The following is a 14,469-nucleotide window of genomic DNA, read 5'->3' as shown; positions in this document are numbered from 1 at the left end:
GGCACCGGAGCAGCCATCTCTGCAGGTAAGTGAACACCAGGGGGGACTAAGTAGCCAGAGGATTAAAAAAAATTCCTCTGGCTACTTAGTGATTTAAAAAAATCACTACACAGCGTGGATTCTAACAAGTAAAGCGTTCAATTGTTAGATTCCATGCTGTATAGTGAATAGGATTGTTTTTAAAATCCGATCTCCGATTAGTAAAAAAATCCCATTGACTTGCACTGGGATCAGAATTGGGATCGAGATCAGGTTTGAATGAAAAATGATCGAAAATAGGATTTCAAAATCGATCCTGAAAAGTCAAGATCGGCTCAACCCTATTCTTTAGCCACCTATTCTTTCAGGGCACTCCACCAGCAATGTGTCCAATGCACAGTCATCCACAGATTTTGCCTTACAGAGCTATCGATAGTGATACCAAGTAGAAGAATTCACATTCATTGATTGTGGTAATAAGAAATCATTTGGCTTTCTCTCATTGTGCTGCACACTGCACTCACCGCGTCTGGAGGGATCCGCCCGCTCCTGGTCTTGCGTCCACCCATTGTGGAGCTAGTATCGGTGTGCAGGGACACACTGGTCTGAAAGACAACAGCAAAGATGTAAAAAAAAAATAAAGGGGTATTCCCACCGTAATGATTTTGTAGGTCTCACTCCTCACATCTCCAGAGTGGGTGTCCCCCTGACCTCCATCCTGCCTAACTGTAATGTCCCGGTACTGCTCGTGCCCATTCCCTTTAATAGTCCTTGCAGACTGAGATGGTATGGACATTTGCATATAAGGTAAAGAGGTTTCTCCCCCTTCATTCCTTCTATATTAACAGTATTTCTATTTTACCAGAGCCAGCACACAGGGGGGTCTATTAATGGGCCATCTTGTGGATGTTTTGTGAACTGCACCTGCCTATACTTGCCATTGTAATTTATGTTGCCAATGTAAAGTCATTGGCCATTACTGTCCATTATGATCAGGTGACCTTCAGGACCAATCAAGCTCCCTCGATTGACCTGGAGGAGGAGGAGTTACAGCCCTCTCTAGAGGGGGTTGGGAACCCTTTGTGTTCTTTTGTGTGAAGAGATCTACACATGTGGAGTTGAAAATGGCAGCCAAGCATCAGGGCACTTCAACCAGAGGTGTCTTTTCCTCTGTGCTCAAGATTCTCCTCAGAGAGTGTTTTCCTCTGAAGCTCCAAGTCTGCAAGTGCTAAAGTATACGGACCTGCTTATCCATACATCTGGGAACCTCACACGTATCTCTCTGCAAGTAATACTTTGGGACAAATCTATATTTAAGGAGCCCATAGCTAGTCTGACAGAATTTGAGGGTCTCCCGCTGTCAACACCCCTATCTCCTCTTCTACATACGTGTACCCAGTTTGTTGAGGACTAACCCCCTGGATACAGGCCATCTCTACAAGTATATACAAGTTTAACTACCCAAGCAATTTCCTGCTCCAAGCTCCATCACCTGCTAACTGGACACTGTCTGCAAAGATCGCTGTATTGTATGTGAAGAATTACTCCATATCTACATTTGTATTACCTTGTAAAAGAGCAATGACTACCCCCGAGACCTGGTTGTCTGTTGTCATTGTCAGGTACCACGTGGGGGCGGGTAGTCGGGGGCATCAAAAAGGAGGCTTTGTGCACACTTGGGATCCAGCCCAAGCCACATCTGACATATTCCCCGTGATATCAGTCCTGGCTGTCCTGATTGTTACATAACCCGCTGGTTGTGGCATCCAGGTACAGAGAGAGGGAAGGGGCAATAACCATCTGATATAGAGGGAACCGTTACATCGCTGCCAAACCTCACTTTTTCTGTCATATAACTTAAATCTGTGCAGCAATGTATTACAATATTTCTTTAATAATAACCAAATTCTTCAATAACTTCTTTCATGTCCTTTGATACTGGTGGTGCTCTATACTGCTAGACAGATGACAATTCTTTGGATTCAGCCCTCTGCCTACTTTGCCCCGGTTGCAGACATATCAGTGCTGTTATCACTGCACTGTCAGAGGGGCTGGCCAGCCATGATGCTGAGCTGCGAGGAACACCCCAAGTGAGCATTCCTCATGCCCAGAGGAGTAACTACCCGGGTAGCGGCTGCCACAGGGCCCGGGACATTAGTTGTTACTCCAGCCGGCCCTACTTACTTACCGATCCTGGCAAGGGCCGGGATCGGTGACGCCGCAGGCCCCACAAGCACTATTATACTCGGGGGTCTTTTCAGACCCCCGAGTATAATGACCGGAGGCCCAGTAGAGGTGACGGAACATAAAAAACACTATTACTTACCTCTCCGGGCAGGTTTCGGGCCTACTTGCGTGATGTCCCTGATGTCACAAGACCGGGGCCTGCATCCATATGCATTGGGACACAGGCCCCCTGGTCACATGACATCTCGGACGTCATTGAAGATGACCGACAGAGACGGAGAGTGCAGTGGAGCCAGGAATAGGTAAGTAACAGTGTTTTTTTTTTAATGTTTTTATCCCCCCTGGGTCTCCGATTATTATACTCTGGGGTCTGTGTTTAGAGGCCACTATGGGACATAATACTGTGTGCAGGGGCCACTATGGGACATAATACTGTGTGCAGGGGTCACTATGGGGCATAATACTGTGTGCAGGGGCCACCATGGGACATAATACTGTGTGCAGGGGCCACTATGGGGCATAATACTGTGTGAAGGGGCCACTATGGGGCATAATACTGTGTGCAGGGGCCACTATGGGGCATAATACTGTGTGCAGGGGCCACTATGGGACATAATACTGTGTGCAGGGGCCACTATGGGGCATAATACTGTGTGCAGGGGCCACTATGGGGCATAATACTGTGTGCAGGGGCCACTATGGGACATAATACTGTGTGCAGGGGCCACTATGGGGCATAATACTGTGTGCAGGGGCCACTATGGGGCATAATACTGTGTGCAGAGGCCACTATGGGGGATAATACTGTGTGCAGGGGCCACTATGGGTCATTATACTGTGTGCAGGGGCCACTATGGGGTATAATACTGTGTGCAGGGGCCACTATGGGTCATTATACTGTGTGCAGGGGCCACTATGGGGGATAATACTGTGTGCAGGGGCCACTATGGGTCATTATACTGTGTGCAGGGGCCACTATGGGGGATAATACTGTGTGTAGGGGCCACTATGGGGCATAATACTGTGCACAGAAATGCAGGAGGGGGGGTTCGGCTGGTCGAGGTCTTTGGCATTGGTTGGGGGTGGGACATGTCAAAAGTTCGCCACGGGGCTCCGCCATTCCCAGTTACACCACTACTCATGCCCAACAATGACAATATCTCTGCAACTGATGCACATTTAGCACAAGGTGAAGCCGTATATAACACTGCCAATGTCAGAGGACATGAGAGATTCTTTTTAAAGAACACTTTATAACATTCAAGGAGGTCACCACGAGATAATATCCCTTTTAAAGAGACTGTCTAGGAACTGACAAATCCCAAAGGAAGGCAGGGAAAGTGTAACATAAAAAAGAAATCCTACTCACCTGTCCTTGGCACTTCTGTGTCAGCCGCCTCTCTTCATTCAGACGTTCGCCTTTGCGGCTAGAAAGGACCTCAGCAGCCACGGTATAGGAGCCGGTGATGTTTGTGAGTGATATCACCGAGTACTTTCCAGATCTCGCTGAGGCCACTGATTGGTCATGTGTGGCATAGGAAGATGAAGGCCCTGCCCGCACCCAGACAGACAGCAGTGGTGAACACTACAGACAGGTGTCAGATACCACATGAATAAAACCATTTTGTTCTGCTTCCTGATCGGTGCCTCCATTGCAGAGATATTAGCTTTTTTTCTTTTAACGTAGATGGTGAGCCCCATATAGGGATCAAAATGTATATTTTTCCTACCAGTACGTCTTTGTAGAATGGGAGGAAATCCACGCAGACATGGGGAGAACATCCAAACTCCTTGCAGATGTTGTTCCTGGCGGGATTCAAACCCAGGACTTAGCGCTGCAAGGTTGCAATGCTAACCACTGAGCCACCCTGTTGCCCCAGAAATGCTAACTTTTTTCCTGATGTGATAATGAGCCGTTTGGTGCGACAAGGGCTTCACCATTGATACTAATTCTGTACCCCCTATAGCTACACCCCTGCCTCTAAACCCAAATACGGCATGAATAGACTGCTGCACACAGCAAACTAACTGAAAACTTTTCTCAATATTTTTTTTTTCTATTTCCTTGTTCATATCTACAGTCCTATGAAAAAGTTTGGGCACCCCTATTAATCTTAATCATTTTTAGTTCTAAACATTTTGGTGTTTGCAACAGCCATTTCAGTTTGATATATCTAATAACTGATGGACACAGTAATATTTCAGGATTGAAATGAGGTTTATTGTACTAACAGAAAATGTGCAATATGCATTAAACCAAAATTTGACCGGTGCAAAAGTATGGGCACCTCAACAGAAAAGTGAAATTAATATTTAGTAGATCCTCCTTTTGCAAAGATAACAGCCTCTAGTCGCTTCCTGTAGCTTTTAATCAGTTCCTGGATCCTGGATAAAGGTATTTTGGACAAACAATTCAAGTTCAGTTAAGTTAGATGGTCGCCGAGCATGGACAGCCCGCTTCAAATCATCCCACAGATGTTCAATGATATTCAGGTCTGGGGACTGGGATAGCCATTCCAGAACATTGTAATTGTTCCTCTGGTTTTATAATCCGGACACAGAGTCGGACATGCACTACTCTGTGTCCGGATAAAAAAATCCGGTTTCGCGGCGGAGAGCCTAAAACGCTCACCGCCGCGCACGGCCGGACCCGGTCTATGGTTTCCGTCTTCTGCCATGCAGAAGACGGAAACCATAGTACGGAAACCCTGAACGCAGGTGTGAACCCAGCGTTATATCTGTACCTGTATTTTTCACTGTGACCACTAGGCCTAATAATATGTTGCTGCTCCTCTATTCCGTCAGTAAAAAAAAAAAAGAACCCTTACACCAGCAAACATGGAAATACTGTATAATTCACATTATATTTTAAGAATGTAAAACATAGGAAACCTATATAAATCTGGTATGGCCAGGATCGCACTGACCCCACAGAGTAAAGGTAACCCATCACTTTTACTGCACAGTGACAGCTATAGAGACCGAACTTAAAAAACAATGGCACATGCATTTGCTTTCCCATTTCTTCACACAAATCTTTTTTTTTTACCATTATGCAATGAATTATATGAAAAATTTGCTGTGGTGGGAATGGGCTCGTTATTAAATAAAACCTATAAATAGGTAATCCATCCTATAAAATCGTGACAAGTACCTGCGATGTCTGACTGGCTGGATTTTCAGTCGTCATGTTCTCCTCTTCTTGGCATGTAAGGCTGAGTCCTGAAAACATATAGAAATGCAAGATGTAAGCCGAACCAGGGGCTACAGGCCCGCTAAGTCCTGCATGTGCCGGGTCTATGGGGAAACACAGCGGAGGCCGCCTCAGGCTCTGGTCCAAAATACGGGTAGCTGCGACTGGATGCCGGTGCACTGTACCAGCATCCAGTCACGGCACTCCGCTCCAGATTAGGCCCAAATGAATGGGCTTAGTCGGGAGGAGGGAGTGTTTTTAGGTGGAATCGCAAGGCGACTGAGCATGTCCGTTCTCCCAGAAAAAAGAACTGACCGCCTCCCCTTGATTTCAATGGGAGCCGTCTTTTTGGTCAGGCTTTTGAGGCGGATACGGCCTGACCAAAATACCCAGCCTGACAGTATTCAGGACAGGTCCTTTCTTTTCCTGCTAGTTATGTGGCCTAGGCTCATTAATCAAATTAAAGGGGGTATCGGTGAGTAAGACCTTTTATATGTTTCACGTTCCCTGGCCCCCTCCCTGTCCATGGAGGACATGGATGGCACATAGATATCATCCATCTACCATCTACCGTATATACTCGAGTATAAGCCGACCCAAATATAAGCCGAGACCCCTAATTTTACCACATAAAACAGGGAAAACTTATTGACTCGAGTATAAGCCGGGGGGGTGGGGGGGGAATGCAGCAGCTGCTGGAAAATTTCAAAAATTAAAATGGTCGGAGTTTTTGGGTGTAGTAGTTGCTGGGGAAGGGGAGGGGGTGTTTTGGTTGTCTGTCTGCCCCTTCCCTGAGCTTGAGGACTGAGTTTTTTTTTCCCCCACTTGGAATTCAGTCTGGCTGACTATAGGGGATCTGCAGTGCTCCTATTAGCCCCTTCCTGACCGAACAGGAGCACTGCAGATCCCCTATATTCAGTAGACCGGGCACTGTCAGACACAGGGACACCTAATGTGTATGTGCGTCACAGTAATTTTCTACTTTTATATGTATTCTAGGGAAAGGAGGGATTTACAACTTTTATTTACTTCATTTTTTCATTATATTTTTTTAAAGCTTCTTTTTTTTCGAGTATATACGGTATGTCTTTTTATTAACTATAGCTGACTATGCCACAGCACGTGTATATGTCTGTAAGCAAATCTGGTTGCGACATTGTGAATCGGTGCCTCTGTTGCTAAGATATCACTGTTTTTGTCAATTTGCTGATGAACTTTTTGGTGTAACCATTACCATTACTCTAAAATAAGTAAGCGGCAACGCCTTCATTGCTCCAAAGAGTTAATTTGCCTATTGATAATAACGCCGATATCTTGGCCACAGAGGCCCCAATACACAAGTGGGAAACAGTGTTGCAGCTGACCCTAACCTATCTATCTGAAAGACTGGATTAAGATGCTGGAATCTAGTGACAAACTCCCTTTAATGAGGAAGCGTGACGGATGAGCTATGTGCAAATTTGCAAATGCTTAGTCACATTGGTGACCGTTTTAGATGCTATCTGGAGCCCTGTATCCTCAGGATCAATATCAGCTCCGTGGGTGTCTGAACGTGGCTAAGCTGCAGTACCAAGTATAGCTGCTGCACAATGTACAACACTAGGCTTGGTCTGCAGGAAAGTGGCCACAGCGCTCGTCCAAGACCCACAGCCTGATCCATAGGGGTGTTGGGCCCTATAGGTATCATTGAAGCGTTTCCGCTGCGCTTTTTGGCTGCGGCCCGCTACCTGGGGCCATAGCTTTGAAACGAGAAGGATGGATATATCTCAGAATATGAGATATCCTCTGGTACAGGAATCCTATGAAATTGTGAATCTCAGCACTGTCTGCCCCGGCATCCTAATATCTCAGCAGACGCCGTAATGACATTTATCTATTTTGCGCCTCTTACCGTCAACCTTCAAATCCGCAATGTCGTTTCTCTCCAAATCAACTGCGTGTTTGTGAAGAGGCTCATCCTTTATGGAGGGAACGAGAAAATAGAGCAGTTTATTCTTCCTGCAAGAGATTTCATTTTGCTTCATTGATTTTGCTTTTTTTTTTTTTTTGTTTAGTAGAACAAAATGAGCTTCAGAAATCTAATTTCAAGACAGCACCAGGAAGATAATAACTAGGTTTCAGTATTTACGTCGCAGAAATGCAGCTTTCAATAAATGTGGAGCTCAATTAAAATACAATTGCCAAATGTGGGATATTAATAAGCGCGAGATTACGACAGTTCTGATTAAATTACAAAAAAACCCCGACAGATTAACTGGAAAATAATGGTGCGGGTGCCCACAGGGCTATAAGGTGTTGCTCGGTTATTGGGCTGTGTGCAGACCCACCAGACTACTTCCGAAGACGCCCTGATAATCGCCAACCAGGGACTAAACACGTCCGTCTATTACAGCTCTGGCTGCCAGACCATGCCGAAGGGTCGACTCCTACACACTTGGCCACAAGGAGTTTATCTTTGCAAACCCTCAGCCTCCTACATGTGTAGCAAACTTTAAGGGTAAGGTCACACGGGGTTTTTTGGACCGGAACCTGAGTCCAAAATCCGGTAGCCGCGATTGAAAACCGGTGCACTGCACCAGCCACACGCTCCGTTCCAGATTAGGCCCAATGAATGGAGTGTCTTCAGGCCAAATCGCGAGGCGACTCGGCCTGAAGAATGAGTACGTCGCTTCTTTTTCCAGGACCTGATTTCAAACACACTTGATTTCAATGGAAGCCGTCTTATTGGTCAGGAAAAATCCGTGTGAATTTACCATGAGGGTAAGTTCACACGGAGATTTTTGGTCAGGGTTTCTCCTCAATACCCTGACCAAATAGATGGCTCCCATTGAAATCAATGGGAGCCGCTCAGGTCAAGTGAGGTGCTCATTCTTCAGGCCTGAAGACACTCCCTCCTCCGGACTAGGCTCATTCATTGGGCCTAATCCGGAGCTGGATGCAGTACAGTGCACCGGCTTTCAGTCGTGGCTACCCGGTTTTTGGATCGGAACCTGAGGTGGACCCGTGTGAACCTACCCTAATATATAAAGAAAGTTTCCCCATATGTCACAGTAGATCAACTCTGCCCCCCCTCCTCTTCCTCAATGTCTTATATATAATTGAATTACAAACCAATCATTAACCTCGCAGCGGGTAGAGCAGACTGACAATCAATGTCCTGTCAACTCATATCGTCCATTTCTAGGTTAGAGTTCCTTTAAGACGTTCTGTAGGTCTATGCTCCTTGTTTAACTCACCACATTTCCGGGGTCTTGAGCTCCGTCCACATCCATCTGCAGGGTCTGTATGGGAAGAGTTGGGTTCTCTACATTCTTTAGTATGTTCTTTTCAGCGTTCTCCATTCTGTCTTTCTCGGTGGTCACCCTTACTTTTAAGGTATGAAAGGGAGTAGCCACCTCGCCCACACTTAGATACAAGGGGTCCCCCTCGAACATCATGTCATTGCAGGTCCCTTCTTTGAAGCCAGGAGGCTGATAGTCTATTGGTGTAACTAAAATGAGCAGAAACAGGAAAATAAAAAGACAGCAATTTTAGATAAATCAAATTGAAACAACATTTGCCAGGTCTCACCATTTATCACTTTGGATACAGCTGAGCCGCATTTTATTGAGATGAATTAAAGGGGAAATGAGAAAAGAAACAAAACACCTTTTTGCCAGTCAGACGAAACAGCATGCGCCTTGATAGTAAATGTGTGGAAAATATAGATAAGTAAGTAGAAAATTTGATGTCGTACAATTAGACCTCGTACAGAGGTCCTATCATGTCCTCCGAGATGTGCGGTATTATATCAGTGTACTGTTAGGCAGCGTTCACAATACCGGCGGCCGTTTTCTTGTGGCCTGTGGGCATGCGCAGTCTGCTCTACCCAAGGCCGGAGGCCTTAGAAGTTACAAGTCACCACCAGAAGAAGAGGCTGAAGATGACGCTGCTGAAGAAGAGGAGGCGGCACTGGAGAGAGTTCTCTCGCAGCATTGGGGACGCCCCCAGTGCTACGAGAGAGCTAATTTACATATCGACAAGAACTGGGATTATAGGCGAATGGAGAAGACAACGAAAGGTAGGAGAAGAATAGCCTTTCTTAAGGCTATTCCGACGTGGGACTTAGAAAAAATGTCAACTGAATGATAGGATCCCTTTAAGAAAGGCTATTCTTCTCCTACCTTTAGATGTCTTCTCTGCGCCGCCGTTTGGTAGAAATCCCAGTTCTCTCCAGCACCACCTCCATCTTCGTGTCTTCTTCCGGAGCTGGGTTCAAACTTCTAGGCCTCGGGCAAAGCCGACTGCGCATGCCCGCCAGCCAGAAGAAAATGGCCGCTGACACAGTAAATGTAAGTGACTTTTTTCTTGTGGCCGGCGGGCATGCGCAGTTTGAACCCAGCGCCAGAAGACGCGAAGAGAGGCGCTGGAAGAGAAGATGGAGGAGGCGCTGGAGAGTTCTCTCGCAGCATTGGGGACGCCCCCAGTGCTGTTTGAGTGCTGGGGCCCGCCCTCAGTGCTGTGAGAGAACTTATTTGCATACCAACGAAAACTGAGATTTATACCGAACAGCGGCGCGGAGAAGACATTTAAAGGTAGGAGAAGAATAGCCTTTCTTAAGGCTATTCCTACGTGGTAGGCAGAAAAAATACAATTTTAATGATAGAATCCCTTTAAGTAAAATTGCCCCAGTATACGAAATCTAAGGCATCCAGCAGTAAAAAGTGGTGACTGCACTAGATGAGAGCCTTATTTGGTACAAGTCCTAGGTTGCACAGTGCTGTCATACGGCCCGGTGCCCTTACACTGTATGTCTGTATAACATCTGAACTAAAAATTTACCTTCATCGTAATAAAACAACTTCATGGTCATACAGACGTCACTCGGCAGAGGACCCAAATTTTGCATCAAAACGTACAGTTTGCGGACCAGCATGATGCTGGATTTCCTCAAATCTGTGCAAGGAGAAACAACGCTTTCCGTATTGCTGCAAATAAAAAGAATTCCATGGGTCAATGAAGATGTGCAGACAGTCAGGGTTACTGTAAACGTCTATCATCTTTAGGGTACAGTCACATGGAAAAGATCGTTGCAGAAATATCTGCAACAGAACATCAAAGACACACTTTTTAGCCGACAGCATAACATCCATCTATACATATATGCTCGGCTCAGCATATACTGTATATACTCGAGTATAAGCCGACCCGAATATAAGCCGAGGCCTCGAATTTTACCACAAAAAACTGGGAAAACTTATTGACTTGAGTATAAGCCGAGGGGGGGAAATGCAGCAGCTACTGGAAAATTTCAAAAATTAAAATGGTCGGAGTTTTTGGGTGCAGTAGTTGCTGGGGAGGGGGAGGGGGTGTTTTGGTTGTCTGTCTGCCCCTTTCCTGAGCTTGAGGACTGTTTTTTCTTCCCCCACTTGGAATTCAGTCTGACTGAATATAGGGGATCTGCAGTGCTCCTATTAACCCCTTCCCGACGGAACAGGAGCACTGCAGATCCCCTATATTCAGTAGACCGGGCACTGTCAGACACAGGGATACCTAATGTGTTTGTGTTTCACAGTCATTTTCTACTTTTGTATGTATTCTAGGGAAAGGAGGGATTTACAATTTTTATTTTTTTAAAGCTTTTTTCCCCCCACTATTTTATTGGAGATTCTATACATTAATATTGCGGCTTGCCATAGACCCCGCCCCCCTCCTAAAAATAAATAAATAAATAAAAAAAAATTTGCTGACTCGAGTATAAACCGAGGGGGCTTTTTCAGCACAAAAACTGTGCTGAAAAATTCGGCTTATACTCGAGTATATACGGTATATAAACAAACACAGAGGATGCAGCAGGTGCCAGAGACACCCAGAAATCACTCCAAACACTGCTAAAGGTACATGGGTGTACTTATTAATCCATCACTGGCACTAAAAGGCCTTTATAAAAAAAAAAAAAAAAAAAAAAAAGATTTTCTGCCTAGAAAACCCCTTTAACTGACTGCCCCTATAAACACCCTAGCGTTGAAAGCCATTACCATTTAAGGCTCAGTTCACATCTGATCCTGGTGTCTGTGCGTAGCGCTTTCCTCTCCACATTTTTTTGGGTGGAAACCAGACAGAAACCACGTGGACCCCATTATAGTCTATGGGGTCCGTGGGTTTCCTATGGTAACGCTTTTTTATCCGGATTAGGTTTGCATTCAGGGGTTCCCCAAGCGTACCTCCTGAACGATCACCTGAATGCAGAAGTGAAGCGGGCCTTAGCTGCTCCATCTTGCACCCCCTTACAACTAAAGCTAACCCCCCCCTATAACAGAGGTTAGAGAAAACTGTATCTTGTCCTATTGAAAGAACATCTATATTTGTTTTACATTCCGCACATAATAACCAGTTTCAACCCTTTAGGTAATAACAGGGCAGAGCGGTAGAATTGAACTGTATGTACTTGTGTGCACAGCCATCAGTCAAGTACATGATGTGTACGCCGTGTGACTCTCCTCCTAGATCATTACATTGAATAGTTCTGTCTTAATTAACCACTTAGGCCTCAGACGCACTTCCTGACGCTGCAACTTCAGGTCAAATTAGACACAAAATAAGAGTTAATGTTTTATCTAATGTCAAAAGTGGAATTTGTTTTTTCTTGTTCCTAGTCTAGGGCTGTTTTTGGCAGTATAAGGTAGACATATTGTAATTGTAATAATGATATATTTTAAAGGGACCCTATCATTGGATACCCTTTTTTTCTGACTACCACGTAGGAATAGCCTTAAGAAAGGCTATTCTTCTCCTACCTTTAGATGTCTTCTCCGTGCTGCCGTTAAGTAGATATCCCGGGTTTTGTCTGTATGCAAATGAGTTCTCTCACAGCACTGGGCCCACCCCCAGTGCTGTGAGAGAACTCATTTGCATATCGAAGAAAAGCTGGATTTCTACTGAACGGCGGCGCGGAGAAGACATCTAAAGGTAGGAGAAGAATAGCCTTTCTTAAGGCTATTCCTACATGTTAGTCAGAAAAAAAGGTATCCAATGATAGGATCCCTTTAAACAATACGCACTGTATATAGAAAGACATATATAAACAATTATCAATTTGATAATAAATATCACTGTGAACTTGGGCCAATATCAAAATCATATACAAGTATGTAGCCCTTGTAAAGAGCTGCCTACCTTGTGAAGTCCATGCTGGCTCCGCCAGGACTATACTTAAACTTAAACTGGTAACATTCTGTAATAGTCTGTAAGACAAAGAATGGCGGAGTTAATAGACAAGAGCGAATACAACGCACTGACATATCACTAGGTCACTAGTTGGGAAGAGGGGGCACATCAATGGAAACCTCTTGGCATCCGTTCATTGTGTTATTAGAAGAAACTCTTTCAGCAACACTCCATTTTTTCTTATGGAGAATGGGGGGGCACTTATTCAGACACATGTGCTTAGGGGTATAGAGAATGGTAAAATGTCTCAAAATGAGTTCTTTGAGAATTGGTGAAAAAAAAAAATCAAAACTAGTATAAAATGCAAGATTTAGGGGTACGATTGTGAAAAAACATGGCTGCCACGTCCTGGATGGGTGGAGGGGAAAGAGCCAGGGGGCTAAGGTAGTGACCATGGCTGCCCTAATACCTGAAGATGGTGGAGCAGCACAACCTCTGTTGTCAGCCGCTCCTCTGGCATGGTCACTGCCATACGGTTATCCTCCACAGGAGGAGCTTTACATAGAGAAGAGTGGTGTGGGCCATTGTTTGTCCTCTATCATAACCCTGTAGGAGGGTGTGATACATTTAGTGAGTGGACTCGCTCTTAGTTTGGGAGGCAAAAAGGAAATCAGGGTGAGCCGATGTATTTTAGGAAGTCAAATTAGAATGAGAGAAGTGAAGGGTAATATAGCATGACTAGGTGCTAGAATACATACCTGGGGATCTGCAATGTTTGTGTATAACTGGAAGAATACATAAGACAAAGAAGAACATACATAAGCAAAAATACAACCGATACACACACGTACAGTAGTAAAGGTTACTGCAAAGAGACGGAGGTTTCTTCTTTCATACCATGGTCTTGCCATGAACAAGTGTCTGCAGTACACCCCTAACACACTGTAATGTACCCACAGGTCTGCACCATTTCATGTCACTGTATACCATACTGAGTCCCGTTATTGACACTTACCCACTATCCACGGAAGGACGTTACGTGTATGATCGCTGCCCGAGTGATCTCTGGCAGCACCTGCAGCCCCATAAGAAATGAATGGAGCGCCGGTCATAGACTGAAATTTGCCACATCCATAGATTGGAACCCCGTATAAAACATAGGCTACTTTTTATGCCGGTAAAGGACGTCACTTCTCGACCGCTATGAACAAATTTAAGTTCAGACTAAAGGACCCTTGAAGACATCATCACAGATCCCTGAGCTCTTCTTGGATAGGATCACGCTATTGTGTGGGCGAAGCTACATTCTATTGTGTGGGCAGAGTTATATAGGATGAAACCGGACAGTGTGTAAAAGCTGCAGAAAGTGGAGTGTCGTGGAAGGTCAGGAGAGTAGAGAACATGAAGGCTGTATGGGGGCAAGAGGACTATATCGGGACGAGGGGGGAATGCGGTGTTCAGCCTCTGATGGGGGAGGGGAGAGAACTGGAAAATTTCAGCCACATCCGTGCAGCCGTCTCTAACACAGCAACTACTCAGATACTGACATAAGAACACCCCTGTAATCCAAATGGCCAGATGTAGCAGAGTTTAGACAGCGCTGTAGCACTGCTGAGTAGGCTCTCCATAGGCAAACATACATACAGCTGGGTATCCTGCGCATATGCAGTAAAGTAGCAGAGCCGAGACGCGGGAGCAGGCAGATCAAACTGTGGCAAATTTCAGCCACATCCATTCAGCCCTTTCTAACACAGAAGCTGCTCAGACACTGACATAAGAACACCCCTATAATCCAAATGGCCAGATGTAGCAGAGCTTAGGCAGCACTTTAGCACAGCTGAGTACGCTATCCATATGCAGAAGTGTACATAAAGCCGGGCATGCTGCACATATACTGCGATGTAGCAGAGCTGACACACGGGAGCAGGCGGAACAGCAATTGGCTACATATAAGCGTACAAAAA

General features: G+C 45.3%; 1 protein-coding gene across 1 annotated transcript in view; it reads right to left on the bottom strand.

The window, feature by feature from the left end:
* HORMAD1 (HORMA domain containing 1) overlaps positions 1–14,469 on the bottom strand; it is a 45,610-nt gene that overhangs the window by 9,043 nt on the left and 22,098 nt on the right. The window contains exons 6-12 of the mRNA XM_075283513.1: positions 13,264–13,290; positions 12,515–12,582; positions 10,181–10,326; positions 8,596–8,849; positions 7,251–7,317; positions 5,321–5,388; positions 495–584 (exon numbers count right to left, since the gene is read on the bottom strand). Of these exons, the coding sequence (XP_075139614.1) occupies positions 495–584; positions 5,321–5,388; positions 7,251–7,317; positions 8,596–8,849; positions 10,181–10,326; positions 12,515–12,582; positions 13,264–13,290 (720 nt within the window). The remainder of the gene's footprint in view (positions 1–494; positions 585–5,320; positions 5,389–7,250; positions 7,318–8,595; positions 8,850–10,180; positions 10,327–12,514; positions 12,583–13,263; positions 13,291–14,469) is intronic.

The sequence above is a fragment of the Leptodactylus fuscus genome, chromosome 7 (assembly GCF_031893055.1).
Source record: "Leptodactylus fuscus isolate aLepFus1 chromosome 7, aLepFus1.hap2, whole genome shotgun sequence".
NCBI classification, from domain to species: Eukaryota; Metazoa; Chordata; class Amphibia; order Anura; family Leptodactylidae; genus Leptodactylus; species Leptodactylus fuscus.
The sequence above is the reverse complement of the archived record's forward strand: the minus strand, read 5'-3'. Positions and strand labels throughout refer to the sequence as shown.